The 21,772-nt window shown below is 37.5% G+C and overlaps 1 protein-coding gene and 1 long non-coding RNA gene across 2 annotated transcripts in view; one reads left to right on the top strand and one right to left on the bottom strand.

Annotated features, from left to right (window-relative positions):
* The window catches only part of LOC127534895 (uncharacterized), a 382,765-nt gene that overhangs the window by 219,593 nt on the left and 141,400 nt on the right, over window positions 1-21,772 (bottom strand). The window lies entirely within an intron of this gene.
* Window positions 1-21,772, top strand: part of fras1 (Fraser extracellular matrix complex subunit 1) — a 338,079-nt gene that overhangs the window by 198,421 nt on the left and 117,886 nt on the right. The window contains 5 exon segments of the mRNA XM_051951259.1: window positions 923-1,069; window positions 4,357-4,497; window positions 7,992-8,132; window positions 9,732-9,872; window positions 14,920-15,196. Of these exon segments, the coding sequence (XP_051807219.1) occupies window positions 923-1,069; window positions 4,357-4,497; window positions 7,992-8,132; window positions 9,732-9,872; window positions 14,920-15,196 (847 nt within the window).

Here is a 21,772-nt window from a genome sequence, read left to right on the forward strand (position 1 = left end):
ATTTCTGTTGTTTTGTGTCTCTTATGTCAGTTTGTAGCTTGCTTTGTGCCTCAATTCCACTAATTTGTGTTGTTTTTTTTTCAGTTTTTGGTCATTTTGTGTCTCTCGTATGTCTTGTCTTGTGTCATTTTGTGTTTTTCATGTCAATTTGTATCTTGTCTGTTTTGTGCATCTTTAATGTCATGTTGTGTTGTGTTTGCGACCTTTACGTCTCTTTTGTGGCCCTTTATGTCGGGATTGTGTCGCTTTGTGTTAATTTTTTGTCAGTTTGTGTTAATTTTTTGTCACTTTAAGTCCTTTTTGTCTCATTTTGGTCATTTGTGTCTTTTGTCGTTTTGACTTATTTGTTGTTTTATGTCTTGTTTTTGTAAATTGTTTTTCTTGTTTGTGATGTTTTGTCTTTTGTTTATGTCACTTTGTGTCTCGTTTGTTTCATTTTGTGTCTATTTTAGGCCAGTTTGTACCTCGTTTGTGTCTTATGTGTCTCTTATGTCAGTTTCTTGATTTGTTTTGTCAGTTTTTGTCTCATTTGTGTCATTTTTCTGTCATTTTTCTAGCTGCTGACCTTTCTGTCATCCATTTTGATCATGTTGTCTCCTTTTTATTCTGTTTTGTCTCATTTTTGCCGTGTCATGTCTCATTTGCATAATTTTGTTCCTCATCTGTTGTTTTGTGCCTCATTTACTCTTCTTGTGTGTTGCTCTTGTCATGTCATTTCTCATTTGCATAATTTTGTGTCTTTCTGTGAACATTCGTGTCTCATCTGCGTCACTTTGTGCCTCTTTTCGTTCTTCTGTCTGGTTTTCTGTAACAATGTGTCTAAATCCAGTAAAATCCCACATCCAGCTAGAGTTGTGTGACTCCAGGTGTAATCCTTTAACCCCTCTGACCTCTTTGTCGACCCGTTTTGTGTTTCCGTCAGCGTGCGACAGCCAGTGCCTGACCTGCGACATGCCCGGGGTTTGTACTTCCTGCCGCGACCCGGCCAAGGTGCTGCTGTTCGGTGAATGTCAGTACGACAGCTGCGCCCACCAGTACTACCTCAACACCACCACCCGGACCTGCAGAGGTAACGCAACACGCTGCAGGGATCCATAACCGCCGCAGCCTTTATGCTCTCCATAAAGCGTCTCCCTCCATGCTGGATGTAGTCGTGTGCCTCGCCGGCTTTACGGCTCCATCATTCTGGTCATAAAGCTGCAGATATGCAAATCCTGAGCAGGGAGAGTTTGATGGATGAGCCTCACAGTGAACAACCAGTCCTGTTTCAGGAAGTAGACCCAGCCGCTGCTCACTGGTTTAATTTCACACTAATCAGCCCAGACTGCAGCAAGGCTCTGCTTTTTGTCTCGTTTGTGTTGTTGTGTCTCATATTTAATCCTGTTGTGTCTCGTCTGTTTTTTTTTTCCTGAGGTCAGATTGTGTTGTTTTGTCCCATTTGTATTCTTTTGTGCTTTGTTTGTGTTTTTTTCTGTCTCTTTTTTTTAATCAAAAACAAGTTTCACTTTTGTTTTTTTCTATCCTTTTGTGTCATTTTTGTCAGTTTGCATCTCGTTTTTGTCACTTTTGGTCTTGTTTGTGTTGCGTTCTTTCTCTTTTATGTCAGTTCATGTTGTTTTGTGTCATTTTTTTTCCTTTTGTGTCTCATTTGTGTTGTCCTACGTCTTTTTTTTCTTTTTGTGCCTCATTTGTGTTGCCTTACGTCTTATTTTTTTTTTACTTTTATGTCTCATTTATATTTGTTTAAATATTTTTTTTCCCTTTTGTGTCTCATTTGTGTTGTCTTACGTCTTATTTTTTTTACTTTTGTGTCTCATTTATATTTTTTAAAATATTGTTTTTTCCTTTTGTGTCTCATTTGTGTTGTCTTGTCTTATTTTTTTACTTTTGTGTCTCATTTGTGTTGTCTTATGTCTTATTTTTTCCTTTTGTCTTGTTCTTGTTGTGCTCTCTGTTTATATATTTAATTAACCTGTTGTGTCTTTTTTTTGTCACTTTGTGCCTATTTTATCTCATTTAATGTCCGTATCAGTTTGTGTTTTGCCTTATTTTTATCCTTTGGTGTCTCAGTTGTGTCTTTTTGTCAGTTTGTCTTGTTTGTGTTGTCTCATTTTTGTCCTTTTGCGGCTGGTTTTTGTCCCTCGTACATGTTGTTTTGCCTTTGTCAGTTTGTGTCACATTTGTGTTGTTTTGTCTTGTAGTTCTCTCATGTCTTTTGTCAATTTGTGTCTTTTTTGTTAGTTTGCGTGTCTTGTTTGTGTTTTACGTCTTTTATCCTCGTGTCTCATTCTGTCATCTGTTTGCCTCTTGTCGATTTGCTTCTCGTTTTTCATTTTCAGTTTCATTTTTTCCCCCTCTTGTGTCATTTTATCTATTTTCTTTTCAGTTTGTACGCTCAAATAAATCTCTTTTGCTGTAATCCTACCAGTACAGATCTTTAAAATCTCACCTTTGTGGATGAAATCTGGTCATTGTGATGCATTAACAGCATCAGTACAGATATCTGCTCTCATTCAGACCCAACAGACTTCCTTTTATCGCTGATTTGCTCCAGAGCGATGAGGTTTTTCCGGGCATCAGAGGAACCTGTACAGGACGTTCTGTCAGGGGATTAGCAGCTAAGCTAGCGGCTAGCGGCTACCTGTTAATCCGGTGAACCGTCGATGAACCCGCAGTGCTAGAAAGCTGCTCTCTGGAAACCAGACGGCCTCTGAGGAGCTTTTCCATCTCGCAGCCACGAGGGGAAACATTCCCTGAGAGAATCTGCAGCAGATGCACCACAGCAACCTGCATTTATTTCAGCAGATCAGTGATCTTTGTCCTCAGGAGGAACCTCCAGTTCACCTCTCAGTGCTCCTATAGTGGTATTTTTTAATTCTTTTCACCCAAAAATCTACTTCTGGTGCAGGCTGGAGGTGCAAATAAAGAAAATTATGTGGTGAAATTATTAAGTGTGAACATTTACCACTTTATTACTAGTTAAACCACATGTCCTGCACCCAGTTCAGAAAGACTTTCCTCTGTTATACCATCAAAAATCAGGTTATTCTACATTTTATGCAGAAAAGACTAAAGAATGACAATTTAATCGTAAATACCAGCAATTTTATGAGAAATGCCAGCAATTTTATTGGAAATGCCAATAATTTTATCCTAAAAACCAGCACGTTTACTATAAATACCTGCAATTTTATCAGAAATACCAACAATTTTATCAGAAATACCAACAATTTTATCAGAAATGTCAACAATTTTATCAGAAATACCAACAATTTTATCAGAAATGCCAACAATTTTATAGGAAATACCATCGATTGTATTGGGAAATAGCAATTTTATAGGAAATGCCACCAATTTCATCATAAATACCAACAATTTAATTATAAATACCAGCAATTTTATTATAAATACCAACTATTTTATTGGAAATGCAAACTGTTTTACCAGAAATACCAACAATTTTATTGTAACTGCAGCAATTATATCCTAAAAAACAGCAATTTTAGCAGAAATGCCATCAATTTTGTGGAGAAATATTAATTTTATAGAAGATACCAACAATTTTATTATAAATACCAACAATTGTATCAGTTTTGTGACTTTATTGTAAAATAAATTGACACCTATAAGTTGAAAGAACAAGCACCAATTGGTGCAAACTACATAATTACACCGTCCAAAATCAGGCTGTTAGTCGTACTTTTGTGCAGATTTTTCATGCAAACATCGGATTTAATCTTCCTCATGAAGATACAAACTTTTTTGAATTTCATGAGACCACATTTGATGAAGCAGCGACTCACGGTAGAAAGAACTGAGTAAAAACAAGCAGCTGTGGGTGATTTTTAGATGTTTTTAGAGGAAACAGCTGTGGGTTTGAGGTCTTTATCCTGTTGGTTTGTCATTGTCATCCTTTTCTCTTTTTATCAGCTTGTGCCTCATTTGTGTGGTTTTGTCTCACTTTTGTCCTCTTGTCTGTTTTTTTGTAATTTTGTGTCTTATCATTTTTATCCTTTGATGTCGTGTTTTATCCTTTTGTGTCTCGTTTGCGTTGTTTCTTGTCTCATTTTTATCCTTTTCTCTCTCATTTTGCTCATTTTATGTCGAGTTTAACCTTTTTTTTCCATCTCTTTTTTTGTACAAAACAAGTCTACATCTTTCTGAAGCTAGAATCTCACAAACACAAAGAGCTTCATTCGTCCTAATTGTTTAATTTCCACGCCGGTTTTAGCAGAAACCCGCCAGATGTGCAGGTGACAGACACACTAATGGGTTTAAAATCAATCCCCTGCTGTGTGGAGAGGTGATTAATCTTCTCTGTTCTGTTCTCTTCTCACCCTTTTGCCTCTAATCCAGAGTGCGACTGGAGCTGTAACGCCTGTAAAGGCCCTCAGCGGACCGACTGCCTGCAGTGCATGGACGGATACGTTCTGCAGGACGGAGTGTGCAGCCCCGGATGTTCCCTCGGCTCCTATCAGGACGGAGACAGATGCCTGGGTGAGTCCGGCAGCGGGCAGATAAGCCGGCAAACATCACGTCACATCACCTACATGCTGCTGAAGCTGGAGTTTGTTCGTCTGCGTCCAACTCAAAGCTGCATTTCAGCAAATCTGCGTCTTTATTAAAGCCGTCCATCAACCACAGCTGACACGGAAGCTTCCACCTGAGACGCCGCGGCAGCCTGAACTCTTTAATCTGTTCACGTTAAACTCTCCTCCTGAGGAACATTTATTATAAGAAGAGTAACTTTTATTTACCGAGTTTACAAAGTGCTTTGACAGACGAAAGTCATACAGGAGAAAACGGAAAACAACGATCAGAGAAGCAAAAAACTGAATTTCAATGAAGGGTTGTGGTTGGCGCCTTTATGGCAGCTTCAGCCATCAGTGTGTGAATGTGATGTATGATGTGAAGCGCTTTGGGCATCGTTTCAGGTAGAATAAAGCGCTGCATAAATACAGGACATTTACCATTTATAGAACAACAGTAATTGGTAGAAATGCAATAATAAATAATTATAATAAGAACTGCACAAACAGAGTAAAATAGGAGACATTATTCATCTCAGCTGTGCAGGAAAACATCCCTCCAATACGCTGATTATTAGTTTTATTTTTACACTTTACATTGACTTTTTAAATATTTTTTTAATTGGAAATATCAACAATTTTATAGGAAAAAAGCAACAATTTTGCACCTTTTATCATAAATCAGCAATTTTATCATAAATACCAGCATTTTTTTAATAAATAACAGTTTTATCATAAATACCAGCAATTTTTAAATAAATAACAGTTTTATCATAAATACCGGCATTTTTAAAATAAATAACAACATTTTTATCATAAATACCAGCATTTTTTAAATAAATACCAGCAATTTTATCATAAATACCAGCAATATTATCATAAATACCAGCATTTTTTAAATAAATACCAGCATTTTTATCATAAATACCAGCAATTTTATCATAAATACCAGCATTTTTATCATAAATACTGGCATTTTTTAAATAAATAACAGTTTTATCATAAATACCGGCATTTTTAAAATAAATAACAACAATTTTATCATAAATACCAGCATTTTTTAAATAAATACCAGCAATTTTATCATAAATACCAGCAATATTATCATAAATACCAGCATTTTTTAAATAAATACCAGCAATTTTATCATAAATACCAGCAATATTATCATAAATACCAGCATTTTTTAAATAAATACCAGCAATTTTATCATAAATACCAGCAATATTATCATAAATACCAGCATTTTTTAAATAAATACCAGCAATTTTATCATAAATACCAGCAATATTATCATAAATACCAGCATTTTTTAAACAAATACCAGCAATTTTATCATAAATACCAGCAATATTATCATAAATACCAGCATTTTTTAAATAAATACCAGCATTTTTATCATAAATACCAGCAATTTTATCACAAATACCAGCAATATTATCATAAATACCAGCATTTTTATCATAAATACCAGCAATTTTATCATAAATACCAGCAATATTATCATAAATACCAGCATTTTTTAAATAAATACCAGCATTTTTTAAATAAATACCAGCATTTTTTATCATAAATACCAGCATTTTTCATTGTAAATACCAGCAATTTTATTGTAAAAAAAAATAAAAATGCATCTTTGTTGTAATACCAGCAGTTTTATCATAAATACCAGCATTGTTATTGTAAATACCAGAAATTTTGCACCTGTGTTGTAAAAATGATTATTTTCCAACTTTATTTTAGATACCAGAAATTATTATTGTAAATACCAACAACTTTATTGTAAGTACCAGCAGTTTCATCTTAAATATCAGCAATTTTGCAGCTTTATTGTAAAAGACAACAGTTTTATTTTAAATACCAGAAGTTTTATCGGAAATACCAGCATTGTTATTGTAAATACCAGACATTTTGCACCTGTGTTGTAAAAATGATTATTTTCCAACTTTATTTTAGATACCAGAAATTATTATTGTAAATACCAACAACTTTATTGTAAGTACCAGCAGTTTCATCTTAAATATCAGCAATTTTGCAGCTTTATTGTAAAAGACAACAGTTTTATTTTAAATACCAGAAGTTTTATCGGAAATACCAACAATTTCCATGTAGAAACAAATTCACACCCTTATTGTAAATACCAGCAGGTTTGGCATCTTATTTCTTCTGATGCACATTAGTTGTGTTCTTTTGTACATTAGCTTCCTTATTTCACTTGAATGTAACGTTTGAGCTAAACCAAGAGGATGAATAAAGAATCTGTAGACCAACCAGCAATAGAAAAGCAAATCTATCAAAGTGAGTTTTAAGAGGTGATTTAGAAGAATCACAAACCGCTTTATTGGTAGCAGGTTCAGAAATCAGACTTTCAGAGCATAGCGGTGAACAGGAGCACACAGATATTGGCTGTACATGCCAACTCTTCAGCCTTCTCACCTCATTCTAAACCTGAGTGCTCCTCACAGCTTTGAATTTGGAGCATTTGAGGCTCGATGGCTGCAAATCTGCTGATATCGGATCAACATTTTGGATATTCAACTTGGGCCCAGACTCTGACAGACTTTAAATGTAATTAATAAATCTTAAAATCAGTTCTCATGGCTGCGATTTGAATTAGTTGGAGATTAAAGAGAAACTAATGGTTGATACCAGAAAGAATTAAAGTAGTTGATAAACTCATTTGTTTGTTCTCTGAACTAACACGTCGTAATAAACCATTTGACATTAGCAGTACTCAGAATGAAAGTTTCATCAGTCGACTCTTGTTCAGAATCTGGGTTTAGACCTTTATTCTGTCCTGACTCGTAGCTGCTGACCTTTACTGTCCGGGTGAACTTTGCAGTGATGAAAAGGAAGCAGAGAGAGAGTCGTAACGTTTCATGAAGCGAGGCTTTATCTCTTCTCTTTTAGGTCAGCGAACACGGTACATAACATCCGAACAGCTGTTACACTGAAGCTCGACGCTTTATGGCCAACTACAATAATTTAATCGGCCCTGTCGATGTTCACTCGCTTCCCACAACGCTGGAGCTACATCACTTATTGGCCACCGATAAAGTAGAAGCAAAGATCAGAGTTAATCTTTATCTGCTCATACCAAATCCCAATGTGATGCTATTTTCCTTGATAATACACTCTTCTAGTACATTGAAGTTGCTAAAAATGAGACTAGTCTATGTAAATGTCAACTGGACAGCACTGAAAACTGTATTTCTGAATCTGAAAGTGAACTTTGAGCTTAGCTATCCCAGTCACAGTAATCCGAAGAGCTTCAGCAAAGGAACTCGGACATCTGTTTCTGGTCTTTGAAGACGTTTCACTAAGAATCCGCTTGTACAAACAAGAAACATTAAGAACCAAACAAAGATGACTGCTAAAGTTTTTTTCCTTCTTTACTTGAGGTTCACTTTGGTTTTCTCCTCACGTTTCTTGCTCTAAATTGGGTTTCTTTTCGTCCACCAGCTTGCGACGATCACTGCGTGGAGTGTGGAGGTCCTGGACAGTGTCGGGAGTGTCAGGCTCCATACGCCACCCTGCAGGGACAGTGTGTGCTCGAATGTGGCCGAAACCACTTCCTGGACGCCGCCGCCAAAGTCTGCAAATGTAGGAATTCAAACTTTCTGCTGTTTTCGTCCGTTTGCTGCTTCTGGCACTGATTTCATGGTATCCACATGTGCAAGGGCGGGGTATTAGTTTGGAATGTGCACTGTTGGTTTTTTACCGATACAACACATTGTTCAGTACTGTAGCAACCAGACAAGTAGTAGACAAGTAGTTCATGTTGGAAAAGCAGAGACCATTGTGGGTTTTTATCTAGCAATGGACACCATGACAAAGACTTATGTGAAGCTTAATGAACTACGGAAAGATTGTTCAGTGTTGTATCGACCAAATGAGGCAGTTAAATACTCTAGTATCCAGATGAGGCCGTGACTTTGACTAGAAGTAGTTCATGTTGGAAAAGCAGAGACCATTGTTGGTTTTTATCTAGCAATGGGCACCATGACAAAGACTGCTGTGGCATTTAATGACCCTCCAGAGAGACTTTGATACTGTAGAGACCTCAGAAGATGTCACTTGGACTACAGGAAGTTCTGTGTTGGGAAGCAGAGAGGATTGTGGATGTTAAGGTCACGGTGGGCACCATGACAAAGACTTATGTGATGCTAAATCACCTCCGGAAAGATTATTTAGTCTTGTATCGACCAGACGTAGCAGTCACTCAGACAACAAGTAGTTCTGTTTTGAAAAGCAGTGAGTTTTGAGTTTTTAGTTAGCAACAGGCACCATGACAAAGACTTCTGCTGCACTTGACCTTCAAATGACCTCCACATAGACTGTTTAATACTGTAGAGACTACATGAGATGTCATTTGGACTACAAGAAGTTCTGTGTTGGCAAGCAGAGAGGATTGAGGGTTTATCTAACAATGCGCGCCATGACAAAGACTTACGTGATGCTTAATGACCTCCAGAGAGACTGTTTAATCCTGTAGAGACCACAGGAGATGTCACTTGAGTTTCCAGCAGTTCATGTTGGAAAGCAGAGACCATTGTCAGATTTTAGCTAGCAACAGGCACCATGACAGAGACTTAAATGGTGTTTAATGACCTCCGTCTGACTGCTAAGTAACTGCATAAAGTCAATAAGTGGACAAACACAGGGTGACACAAAAAACACACTTTTTAACAATCCAATAATACCAAGAGTGATGGAAGAAAAATATTTCATTCATAGTAATTGAAACCTTAAAACATGTCATTTAAGAAACAATGATGGAATTTTCATTTTTAAAAAATTACTTCCTGTAGATGGCGTCCTCCTGTACGAATGCATTCTTGAAATCTACCTGGGGCTATCGCAAGAGTAAAGTGTACACGACTCGACCAAGAACTCTGGATGAGTTAAAACGGAGAATTCAGGATGAAATTCACAGTATCCCAGCTGAGATGTTGCAGCGGTCAGTGAGGAATCTCAACAGCAGATTTCAAGAATGCGTTCGTACAGGAGGACGCCATCTACAGGAAGTCATTTTTAAAAATGAAAATTCCATCATTGTTTCCTAAATGGCATGTTTTAAGGTTTCAATTACTATGAATAAAATATTTTTCTTCCATCGTTCTTGGTTTTATCGGATTGTTAAAAAGTTCCCGTTGTCTTACTCTGTATTTGCGTCTTTCCAACACTCTTTATCTCCATCAGTTTGTTCGTCTGACTGCGTGCTGTGTGACAGCGTCGGTCAGTGCAGAGCTTGTCGTGATCAAACCTACCTCATGGAGGGATACTGCACCCCCGACTGTGGGCACGGGTACTACGCCGACCAGAAGACCAGGACTTGCCACGGTAACCGCATCAAATCTGATTTATGTCCACAATTCAGAGTCTACGTTGACCGTAAACACCAGTAGATTGCTGATGGAGTTAAGAGACATGACACTCGCTAGTTATTAGATCAGTTCTGACGCATATGGCTTTTAAAAGCTGCCTGCTGTCACTTCACAAACCAACATTTACCATCTGCTTGAGTTTCTAAATATTGTCAGAACTCCAATCGACAGTAACAAACTGGCAAAGTCAAACAGGAAACAGCATGAAAGCAGCAGAAATCATCATTAGACGCCTCCTTCAGAGGGTCATTTCACATAAAATCAGCCGAATCTAAAAAGTTCAGCTGGTTCTTTATCTACGGTATCTTCAGTGTATTTAATGAGTCCATGCACAGTTTTACCTTCATACTGCGAGTATTTTCAGACCCTTGAAATTCATACATAACTTGTTGGTTTCTCAACACCTTTGAGTTCTGTTAAAAACTGCAACCAGATCAGTTTGAGTCATTTTGGACTGGTTTCAAGACATTTTGTGCGAGTTTTGAGTCATTCTGAAGATGTTTTTGTCACTTTTAGACAAATTTGGAGTGATCTGGGACAAGTTTCAAGCCTTTATGTACAAGTTTTGAGTAGTTTGAAAGAGGTTTTTGTCATTTTGGACAAGTTTTACATTGATGGAGTTAAAGTAATTTTGGACCAATTTTTGTAGTCTTGGACAGGTTTTGAGTCATTCTGAAGAGTTTTTTTGGCCTAATTTAGAGTAATTTGGTTCAAGTTTGAAGACATTTTGGACATGTTTTGAGACATTTTGGACATGTTTTAACTTGTTCAGGACAATTTTAGATATTTTCTTTTATAATTTTGGACAAACTTTGAGCCATTTTGGACAAATTTGGAGTATTTTGGGACAGATTTCAAGCCACTTTGGACAACTTCTGAGGCATTTTGAATAAGTTTTAAGACATTTGGTCATATTCTAAAGTAGTTTAGGAACAGTCCAAGTAATTATAGACAAATTGCTGTCGTTTTGGATGAGTTTGAATCATTCTGAAGAATCTACATTGGTACAGGAAAAAGACGGTTCAAATTTTCAGCGCTGAAAAACACATTTGAGTTTTGATAAATGTCACAATTTAAAGCCCAAATCTGTTTTTGTCCGTCTGTGAGCATCAAAGATATGAGTTTAATTTATGGTTAATTATATGTGACCAACCTTAAATTAGCTGAATTGCTGCTGGGATGTTTGTAGGAAAAGACTGGTTCAGTAAAGCTGGAAAAAAATGAAATATTTAATTTATTTTATCGTTTCATGTCAAAGTGTGACCCCTGATAAATGTTTAAATTCACCTTATTACACCACAGCGGTGGGGGCATTTTATTGTATGCAAATTCAATCAAGATGGCTCCATAAATAATGCAAATGACCACAAAAAGACATCCCATAAAAACAAGCCCACGTGGCCGGTTGCTAGGCAACAGACCAGCGAACAAGCGGTTAATGAGGCAGAATGTCTGAGACTGAAGAGGGTTCACCGTCAAATGTCAGAAAGTTTTATACGTGAAGTGTCCTCACTGTTAAACACCAATAAATATAAACTATGAGATAAAATCACCAAATACTGAGATCTGCATCAGATTAACAGCAGAAATAAATGGATTTATGGTGATTCCTGGATGCTGCATGAACATTTTTACCTTCTTTACCTTCTAACAGTCAGTTAATGCTCTGTCAGTCACACGTATGTGGAAAATGTCTTGTGTGTGACAAAGAGCATGTTTTTTTTTAGAATGTAGTGTTGTGAAATGGGAAATATTCACAAAAAAACACCTCCAACGGTCACTTCAAAATCTCATTTATTGGCCATATTAATGTGAAATCAGAACCAGATCATTTCTATAAACCGGGCAGACTGAGACCTTCATTTTCACTGGGATGGTAAAACGTGCCATTAATTTGTCATTTTTGGCTAAAGTCCTTTGTTTTGGGTCACTTACTCTAATAATTTGTTTTTTCAGGCGACACTGACATGTAGAAGACCGTACGAACTCATAAACAGCATAATAAGCTCTTTTATGTGACCTTAAATTGATTTAAAACAAACTAAAGTTCTGCTTTTTAAACTATTAATGGAACTCAAATGATGATTCCATTTTAAATGGCATCAGATGAGAACATGCAGAAGTACATCCACCTAGAAATCTTTGGGAAAAGTTCTGAGGCATTCTGGAGAAGTTTTAAGACATTTTGGTCAGATTTTACGTTTAGGACACCGAGTAATTTTGGATCAGTTTCTGTAATCTTGGACAATTTTCAAGATATTTTTAATGCGTTTTGAATCATTATGGACGAGTTCTGAGTTATTCTAAAGAGATTTTTATCATTTTGAACTAATTTGAGGCCAGATTCAAGACATTATGGGCACATTTAACTTGTTCAGGACAGGTTTTCAGTCATTTTGAACATTTTGTTTTGTCATTGTGGACAAGTTGGACAAGATTTTAGTCATTCTGAAAAGGCTTGCCGTTTTTGGACAATTTTTAGTCATTTGGGAGGAGTTTACTGATATTTGGGACTAGTTTTGAGACATTTTGGAAAAGTTTTAAATTGTTGAGGACACAGTCTGAGTAATTTTGGACCAATTATGGTCATTCTGGACAAATTTCAAGTAATTAACGACAAGTTTTGAGGCCAATTTTTAAAACATTTCGTTGAAGTTTCAAATTGTTTCGGACAGAGAGTAATTTTGGATCGATTTCTGTCATTGTGGACAAGTTTCTACATACTTTTGGCACGTTTTGAATCATTATGGACAAGATTTGAGTAGTAGTAAAGAAGTCTTTTTGACAAATTTGACGTGAGTTTCAAGCCACTTTGGATAAGTTTGTTTGTGATGGGGTTTGAGTCATTTTGGACAAACTTTGAGTCATTCTGAAAAGGTTTGCGTCATTTTAGGCTAATTCTGGACAAGTTTCCACAGATTTTAGACAAGTTTTACAAATTAAAGGTTGTAAAACTTTGAGAATCACGTATGTAAGATAACATTTATCGTCCTTTCAGACTCAATCCTGCCGCTAAACACCTCAGAAAAGCTTCAAACGTGCCGATTAACTCAGTTGTATCTATAATTCCTGCCGGTGAAAGCTGAAGACGGCTTCAAAAAGTCGTACATTAAACTTGTGAAAACAGTTTCTGCCGCTCAGAGTGTGAACAGGCTGCTAGCATTATCTGTCAGACGTTAGCAGGTTCCTGGTTGTGAAATCCTAATTGGTGGGTCTGAGGAACAGCGAGCGGAGCTTTGTCTGCAGAGCTGGGTCATTAGAGACGTCTTGTACTTTCATTTCTTCCCTTTTATCTCCAAACAGCGAGCCGAACCTGCGGGCTGAGACGCTCGAGGCCGTCGTTACCGGATGATTCATGAAATGTGACAAAGCGTAATTCTGCCACAGAAATGTATTGTCAGGCTCTCTTTGTGATAAATGCTCCCTTTCTTGTGAAATAATGAACATTTTTTGGCCTCCGGGCTCCGTCTAATCCACGACTTAATCAAGTAAAATAGCAGAGAAGTGAATTTTTTCTTTTTTTTTTTAACATTTCCGCCAGCCGACCGAAAAGAGTTAAGAAACTATTTCTGTAAATTATGGACTCGTTCTCATTTGTGAGTATAATTGCTGAAAAGTTGGAGCCGTTGGAGCCTATTGGCATCATTAGAGGAGATATAATGAGATTACCGAGTGGGATCCAGAAGAGCTGATCTTTAAAAAGTTCCACAACAAAGTCGCTTCCAATTAAAAGCGGCTTCTGAAATGCCAGCGCCGAGACGTCTCGCACTTTCAGTTTTTATTCCTCGACCTCCAGTGAACCCGACGCCCACCAGCAGTCTGATCCAGCTGCAGCTTCATTTACACCAATTTAAGGCCTAAAAAGTCATTAAAACATATTAATCTGAGGAATCGGAGGCTGTGCGTTTGTCCAGGGGTGTTGGAGGGTTTTTGAGTTATTTGTCATTAGTTTGGTCAATTTTATGTTTTTGTTTTTTTCAGTAAATGCTTTATAAGAGGACTTGTGAACATTTAATGTGTGTTCGTATTTCTGTTCTGTTCTTACTCACATTTCTTGCTTTTATTTATTTCCGCTTTGTTTATAGGTAGTAATGTTTTTCCCAATAGTTGATCATTTTTGTTGGGCAACAAAACTGCAAAAATAACGGTTTAAAAATATTTAGCTATTTTTTCTTTTTATAATTTTGTCATTTTATTTTTTACAATCATTATGGAAAACTAACCTTCGAATATAATATAATATTAATTCCTATTATTTTAAATAATTTAACATATCTGTAAAACAATTACCTTTTTTCTGTTTTAAATGTAGTAAAAATAGTGTAGTTTAATGGCCAGAAATTGTAAAAAAAAAAAGTAGAACCAAAAAGAAATGATTTATATATTATAAATAATAATAACTTTATAAAGCGCTTTCCGTCAAAGTGCTGTACGCAGAAATAAAAACAGACAAAAATAAAAACAATAAAAATAAAAAAAAGACATCAGTAAAACAAACATTTACGTATATTAATAAATAAAAAAAACTTAATAGATTGTTTTTTTTAAATTTTACAATTAATATGTGAACGACATTTTTAAAAACATTTTTGGGGGAATTTACTATTTATTATCTGCAATTTAACAATCTGTCAAATAACAGTAGAAAAATATTTTACAATTTATTGATCCTTGAAATGCAGAATTTTCCTTTCAATAATGGCAAATATCTGTAAAATAATGATCTTTGTGATGATTTAAATACAGTAAAAAACAAATAAAATCACTAATGGTGTGTACTTTAATAGCCATTTTTTTGTGAATGAATGTATTTGTTTTCTGTGATTTTAGAACCCATTACCTGTCTTAATAATAAATAAATTAACTAAACCTGAATTCTTTAATCTATTTACTTTTCTCCCAAAAGGAAGAATTAAAATCTGTAATTTCATGTATGATTCACCGCAGTACAGTCGTTAAATCCACTAATTTTCTGACCGTTTCTTCTTCCTGTTCTCCTCCAGTGAACGTCCATCCTCCGGTCCTCCACATTACCGGATCTCTGCTGGTTCCTCTGGACGGTTCGGCTCCGATCACCCCCTCTCTGCTGCAGGTGAAGGACCGGGACAGTCCGACCGACCGGCTGGTCTTCCGCCTGGTCCAGACTCCCTCTAACGGACGGCTGGTTCTGGTCGGAGGACAGGAAGGAGGAGGAGACGACCTGAGCGAAGACGACTCCTTCAGCTGGACGGACCTGGAGCTGGGAAGAGTCCGGTTCAGACACCAGAAAGACAAACCCGGGTCAGTGGACTCAAAGTGGTTTGAGTTGATGAGATTTAAGCTAAAAAGGAGCTCATAGTATAACTGTGTTACTAAAATAGCATATTACTAAAATACACTGTAAAAAACTGTCAATAAGTTAAGAAACACTCAAAAAATAAAATAAAAAAACTGCAATAACGGTTAAAGTAACAGCAAATAATTATGTTTTAGTGGATTTTTTGCAGTTTCACATTGTAAAAGAACCAATTGTACAAATACAGATTTTAAAAGTGAATATTATTTACAGACCTGGCCATTTTTTGTTTGGTTGACGAGCAAATTGATTTAAAAAAGCAAGCATTTGTGCTCTTCAACGGAACCAAGAAGCCACGAAAGGGCCAAAATTACTCGACTGAACCGCAGGCAGTGTTTACATAAAATGTATAGAAAACAACAAGAGATGCTAAAAATACAATAAGACGTCAATTAAAATCAACAAAATAAATGCAGCGTGGTTTAGAAACAGTGAACAGAGGAGCAAGTTGTTGGAGATACATTCAGCATGGAGAAACATCTTTGAAATAGTTCAGTATCTGCAGTATGTGGAGACAAAATGACCACAAAATGAGACATAAAACAACAAAAGATGAGATCTAAAGTGAACACAAACAGACAAAACTGTCCCAAAGATGCATAAAATGACTAAAATAAGACACAAAAATAGAAAAAAATGAGCCACTAAATGACTAAAACGAGACAAAGGATACACAAAATAACAGAAAATAGGAGATTGAGGGTAAAATCAAAGCTACTGGATGAATAAAATAAAGTCAGCATGGCTCAGAAACAGTGAAGTTGTTGGAGATACATTCAGCATGGAGAAACATCTTTCTACTGATGATGTTTAGCTTTATGTTCCAGTCTAAAATGAGCTTCCAGTGAATAAAAATGTGCCTCAAACACCCAGAATCAGTCCAGAGGGTTCATATTTACCTCCCCCTGTCTCCTGTTTCTCCTCCATACGTTTAATTTTTCCTTCTCCTGTCGTCTGCTTGATTCACTTTGCCTTGCGGCTGCAGAGTTCATTTCTATTAACCTGTGTGCCGACTGGAGCTGCATCACATTTACACGTTTCACTGACGCCGGCACATTTGCATATTCTGCATTCTGACCTCGCTCTGATTACCACGAGGCCGTTAATGTGACAAGACGGGCCGGTTTTCTCCTCTACGGCTGCCGAACATGTGGCCTTTTCAACCAATCACCTCAATCTGACTCGACTGCTTCGGTCTGACGCCGAAGAATTGGCAAAATAAAACCCGCCGCTGCCCAGTCCTCAGTCATTAGAGTAATGGAAACGGCACAACGTTAAGCCTCAAAATAGGATTAAATCTGCCGTATTTTTCAAATTACGTCGAGTGCAGACAGAGAACCATGAATAAAAGTTCACAGGTTTGATTCTCTGAACAGAAAAACCCAAAATAAATCGTTTTCTGATGCACCAGAAGCTGCTGCAGAGGAGGGTAAAGCAGAAATGTTCTCTTGAATTGTGCTGGAAACGCACAAAGAAGGTATTTTTAAAGGTCAAAACACAAACCTTTAAACATTTACTGTTGAAAAGTGTTTTTAGAAGAACACGGATCAAAAGCTTCTGTCTCAAGGCTGCGTTTAGAAATAAAAATAAATCTTTTACTGTGGTCCAACAGATTTATAAAGTACACATCTACGAAATGAGATTTAGAAGGTATATGGTGTTTATTTCCACAAATATATTCCTTATGTAACTTTAATAAGACGTCCAATAATAATAATTAATTATTCTAACAAATGCAGTAAAGCCGTGACAAACTAATAAACTACAATAAATGTAAAAAATTAAATAATAATAATCATGAAAATATATTTTTAATCCTAGAAATAACTGTGAATATGTGTGAAATAATTAAAATATTGGATTTAAATACACATAAATATTTTTTGTTCACACAGCAAACCATTAAACTGTAACATACCTTTAAAAAATATATTTTTAATGGACAAAAGTAACTAAATGTCTGTAAAATAATGAAAATAGTGAATTTAAATGCAGTTAAAGAATTTTGTGATCAGACACAACGTAATTTTAAAATATATTTATTGATAATGATTAATTATATTGAAAATAGTGGTATTTTCAGAAATTATTTGTATATTAAATTATTATTCGTATATTTAAAAACTGGTAAATTTTCAAAGCATAATAAACATTTTTCATAATTTAAAACTTTCAAACAATACAAAAATCTGTAAAACAATGTTTTTTTGCCAATTTAAATACAGTAAAAACAATATTTTCCTGTATTTAAAATACATAAATATTGAGTCGAATATTATTTTTAAAAAGAAATCCAAATTACCATTTGCAAAAATACAGATTTTACAATTTTCTCTTGATTATTTGTTTTTTTTTTTTTACAGTTGAGATGTGATTTTTTTTTTTTCCTGTGATTTTTCTTGTCTGTAAATTAACAAAAAAAAATCCCTGGGAGATATTTTTTTTTAAACGGATTTACCGTTTTTCAATCCATTTTATACTCAGTCTTTCTTCATAATAAAAGCAAATATCTGTAAATAATATTTTTTGTTGGTTTGAAAACACTCAGCTATTTTGTGACATTTGTAAAAATAAAAATTGGTTGTGGACAAATTAATACTTTTTTGCTGTGGTTTTGCTCCATAAAATGTAAAATAACTAAACACAGAAATAAGCTAAATATTCATCATTTTTTTTGTCCTTAATACACAAAATATTTCTTTCAAATAGCAGCAAATATCTGAAAAATCCTAATTTTCTTAAAAATAATGTAAAAATAATGTAATATGACAGTAAATGAACATATGTTAATATTAATTGTTTTTAGTATTATTATATAAGCGAAATAATAATCGCCATAGTAATAATAATAATTTTATTATGTGGATATTATGTACAATTTTTCCTTGTTTTTTTCACAGTTAAAATGTCAATTTATGCTTTTTCTGTGATTTTACTGGTTATCTGTAAATATTTGATTATGTATTCCAGTTATGCAAAGAAGTTATTTTAATGTGCTTTAGTGAAACACATAAAGGGTCAAGACACAAAATGAATTTAACCTTTAGAAATATTTCTACAAGCACACAGACATGAAAAGCTTTCCCACTTGTGTCTCAAGGCTGCATTTAAAAAAAAAAAAAAAAAAAAATCCCATCTTTTATTAAGAATCCAAAAGATCGAGCAGCCAGCTTTGAAAATCTCCACATAAAATGAGATTTAGGTGTTATATATAATGTTTCTCTCTGGGAAAATATATCCCTTATGCTGCTTTAATAAGAGGCCCAGTGTATCTTTAATGGGCTTTAATTATTCTGGTCATAACAAACGCAGTAAAGCTCTGAGAAATCTCACTTCTGTTGCCAGAAACCGTAATCGAGAAAGACTTTTATTAGCAGGAATAAGATGCAGCAGGAAGTTAAAACATCGAAGCTGTCGGATTATTTCAGCCCCGCTAGGTTTTTTAAAGGTGTGCATTTAGTTTGGAGTCCATTTCCTCTGTCCTCGTGGTGAAAAACTGCAGTAAAGTGTGACTGGAATCATCAGATATTAGTGGTGTCACTGAAAGAGGAGCAGAGCTTCCTGCTCAGCTGCTGATCGTGACCCTGATGGGTTGAACCTTAACGATCTGTGTGGGTGAGGAAGTGGAGCTCAGTGTGGGGGAGGGATCGATGCCAGTTAGAGCCCACAAACAAGTTTTCTGTCTCACAAATGTGAGTCACTGTCCATGTGTTGTTAGATTATGGATATTTGTTAGTGAAGTGCAGAGCTTTGATTACAGTAACTATGGAAAATATTTCCCTGTTTTATTGATTTTCAACATTGAAGATTTTTTTTAGAAGAAGACTCTTTTGTGCTGAAGTGAAACCAGATTTATCCAAAGTAATAAGTAATGAGACTGCATAAATATTCATCATGATGCTGCCACCACCGTGCGTCACGTCATGATGCTACCTCCACCATGCTTCGTCATGATGCTGCCGCCACCCTGCTTGACGTCATGGTGCTGTCACCGCCATGCTTCACGTCTTGATGCCGTGCTTCACATCATGATGCTGCCACCACCGTGCTTCACGTCATGATGCTGCCTCCACCGTGCTTCATCATGATGCTGCCGCCACCCTGCTTCACGTCATGATGCTACCTCCACCATGCTTCGTCATGATGCTACCTCCACCATGCTTCACGTCATGATGCTACCTCCACCATGCTTTGTCATGATGCTTCCGCCACCCTGCTTCACGTCATGATGCTGCCACCACCATGCTTCACGTCATGATGCTACCTCCACCATGCTTTGTCATGATGCTTCCGCCACCCTGCTTCACGTCATGATGCTGCCACCACCATGCTTCACGTCATGATGCTACCTCCACCATGCTTCACGTCATGATGCTACCTCCACCATGCTTCACGTCATGATGCTACCTCCACCATGCTTCACGTCATGATGCTGCCACCACCATGCTTCACGTCATGATGCTACCTCCACCATGCTTCACATCATGATGCTGCCACCACCGTGCTTCATGTCATGATGCTACCTCCACCATGCTTCGTCATGATGCTACCTCCACCATGCTTCACGTCATGATGCTACCTCCACCATGCTTTGTCATGATGCTACCTCCACCATGCTTCGTCACGATGCTACCTCCACCATGCTTCGCCATGATGCTACCTCCACCATGCTTCGTCATGATGCTATCTCCACCATGCTTCACGTCATGATGCTACCTCCACCATGCTTCACGTCATGATGCTACCTCCACCATGCTTCGTCATGATGCTATCTCCACCATGCTTCGTCATGATGCTACCTCCACCATGCTTCACATCATGATGCTGCCACCACCGTGCTTCATGTCATGATGCTACCTCCACCATGCTTCGTCATGATGCTACCTCCACCATGCTTCACGTCATGATGCTGCCACCACCGTGCTTCACGTCATGATGCTGCCTCCACCATGCTTCACATCATGATGCTGCCACCACCGTGCTTCACGTCATGATGCTGCCTCCACCATGCTTCACATCATGATGCTGCCACCACCGTGCTTCATGTCATGATGCTACCTCCACCATGCTTCACGTCATGATGCTACCTCCACCATGCTTCGTCATGATGCTGCCGCCACCCTGCTTCACGTCATGGTGCTGTCACCGCCATGCTTCACATCATGATGCTGCCACCACCCTGCTTCACGTCATGGTGCTGTCACCACCATGCTTCACATCATGATGCTGCCACCGCCATGCTTCACGTCATGATGCCGTGCTTCACATCATGATGCTGCCACCGCCGTGCTTCACGTCATGATGCTGTCACCACCGTGCTTCGTCATGATGCCGTGCTTGACATCATGATGCTGCCACCGCCGTGCTTCACAGCATTTATGGCTCGAATAATTAAGGCTCCTTAAAGTTGTATTTGACATCTTATTGCAGTGACACAAGGGAAAGGAATGCAAATAAACAGGACTTTGAATGAACACTACTTAGCAGCTGTCTTTCCTTTGCCCCTGAGGTTTCTGGGAAAATGAGTCCTGTGGGACGACGGAGTGTGTAGTCATTAGACCTAATCACCTTGGAGTGGAGGACAGTCGGTAACCACAAACACTCGGCAGCCCACCTGCTCTCACACTCCTCACCAGTATCTCCTCTCAGCCCGCTGCCTCCACATCATCAAAGACAAGCCTTATTACCCACAATCCCCCGGGGCGGGAGCTGGGACTCAGCCAGCAGTGCCTCCAGTCCAAATGACTGAGCGGCTTGTTTGCTCAGTGACTGCTCAAAGGAAAATATGGCTTCTGGTAGAGCAGAGTGAAGCGAGTGTTTGGGAAAGGCAACATATCACCAGTGACATGTTTCATATAAATGTTGTTGTTGGGATTTTTGAAATGATTCAACATCAATATTCTCTTCAGTGCTGCAAATCTATTTTTTATTCTAAAGTAGTGATAAGTAGGAAAAAATATTCCGTTTGTTGTTGGAGTTAAAGCTGTCTGAGAAAGTCTAGTATTTTTAGCCGGAGATAGTGAGCAGTGTATAATTAATGTTCAGTGTTTCAATGTCGCCGCCACCGTGCTTCACGTCATGATGCCACCACCACCATGCTTCATTTATGATGCTGCCACGACCATGCTTCACGTCATGATGCTGCCACCACCATGCTTCACATCATGATGCTGCCACCACCGTGCTTCACGTCATGATGCTGCCACCACCGTGCTTCACGTCATGATGCTGCCACGACCGTGCTTCACGTCATGATGCTGCCACCACCGTGCTTCACATCATGATGCTGCCTCCACCGTGCTTCACATCATGATGCTGCCTCCACCGTGCTTCACGTCATGATGCTGCCACCACCGTGCTTCACGTCATGATGCTGCCACCACCGTGCTTCACGTCATGATGCTGCCACCACCGTGCTTCACGTCATGATGCTGCCACCACCGTGCTTCACGTCATGATGCTGCCACCACCGTGCTTCACGTCATGATGCTGCCTCCACCGTGCTTCACATCATGATGCTG

The sequence above is a fragment of the Acanthochromis polyacanthus genome, chromosome 7, assembly GCF_021347895.1.
Source record: "Acanthochromis polyacanthus isolate Apoly-LR-REF ecotype Palm Island chromosome 7, KAUST_Apoly_ChrSc, whole genome shotgun sequence".
Taxonomy (NCBI): domain Eukaryota; kingdom Metazoa; phylum Chordata; class Actinopteri; family Pomacentridae; genus Acanthochromis; species Acanthochromis polyacanthus.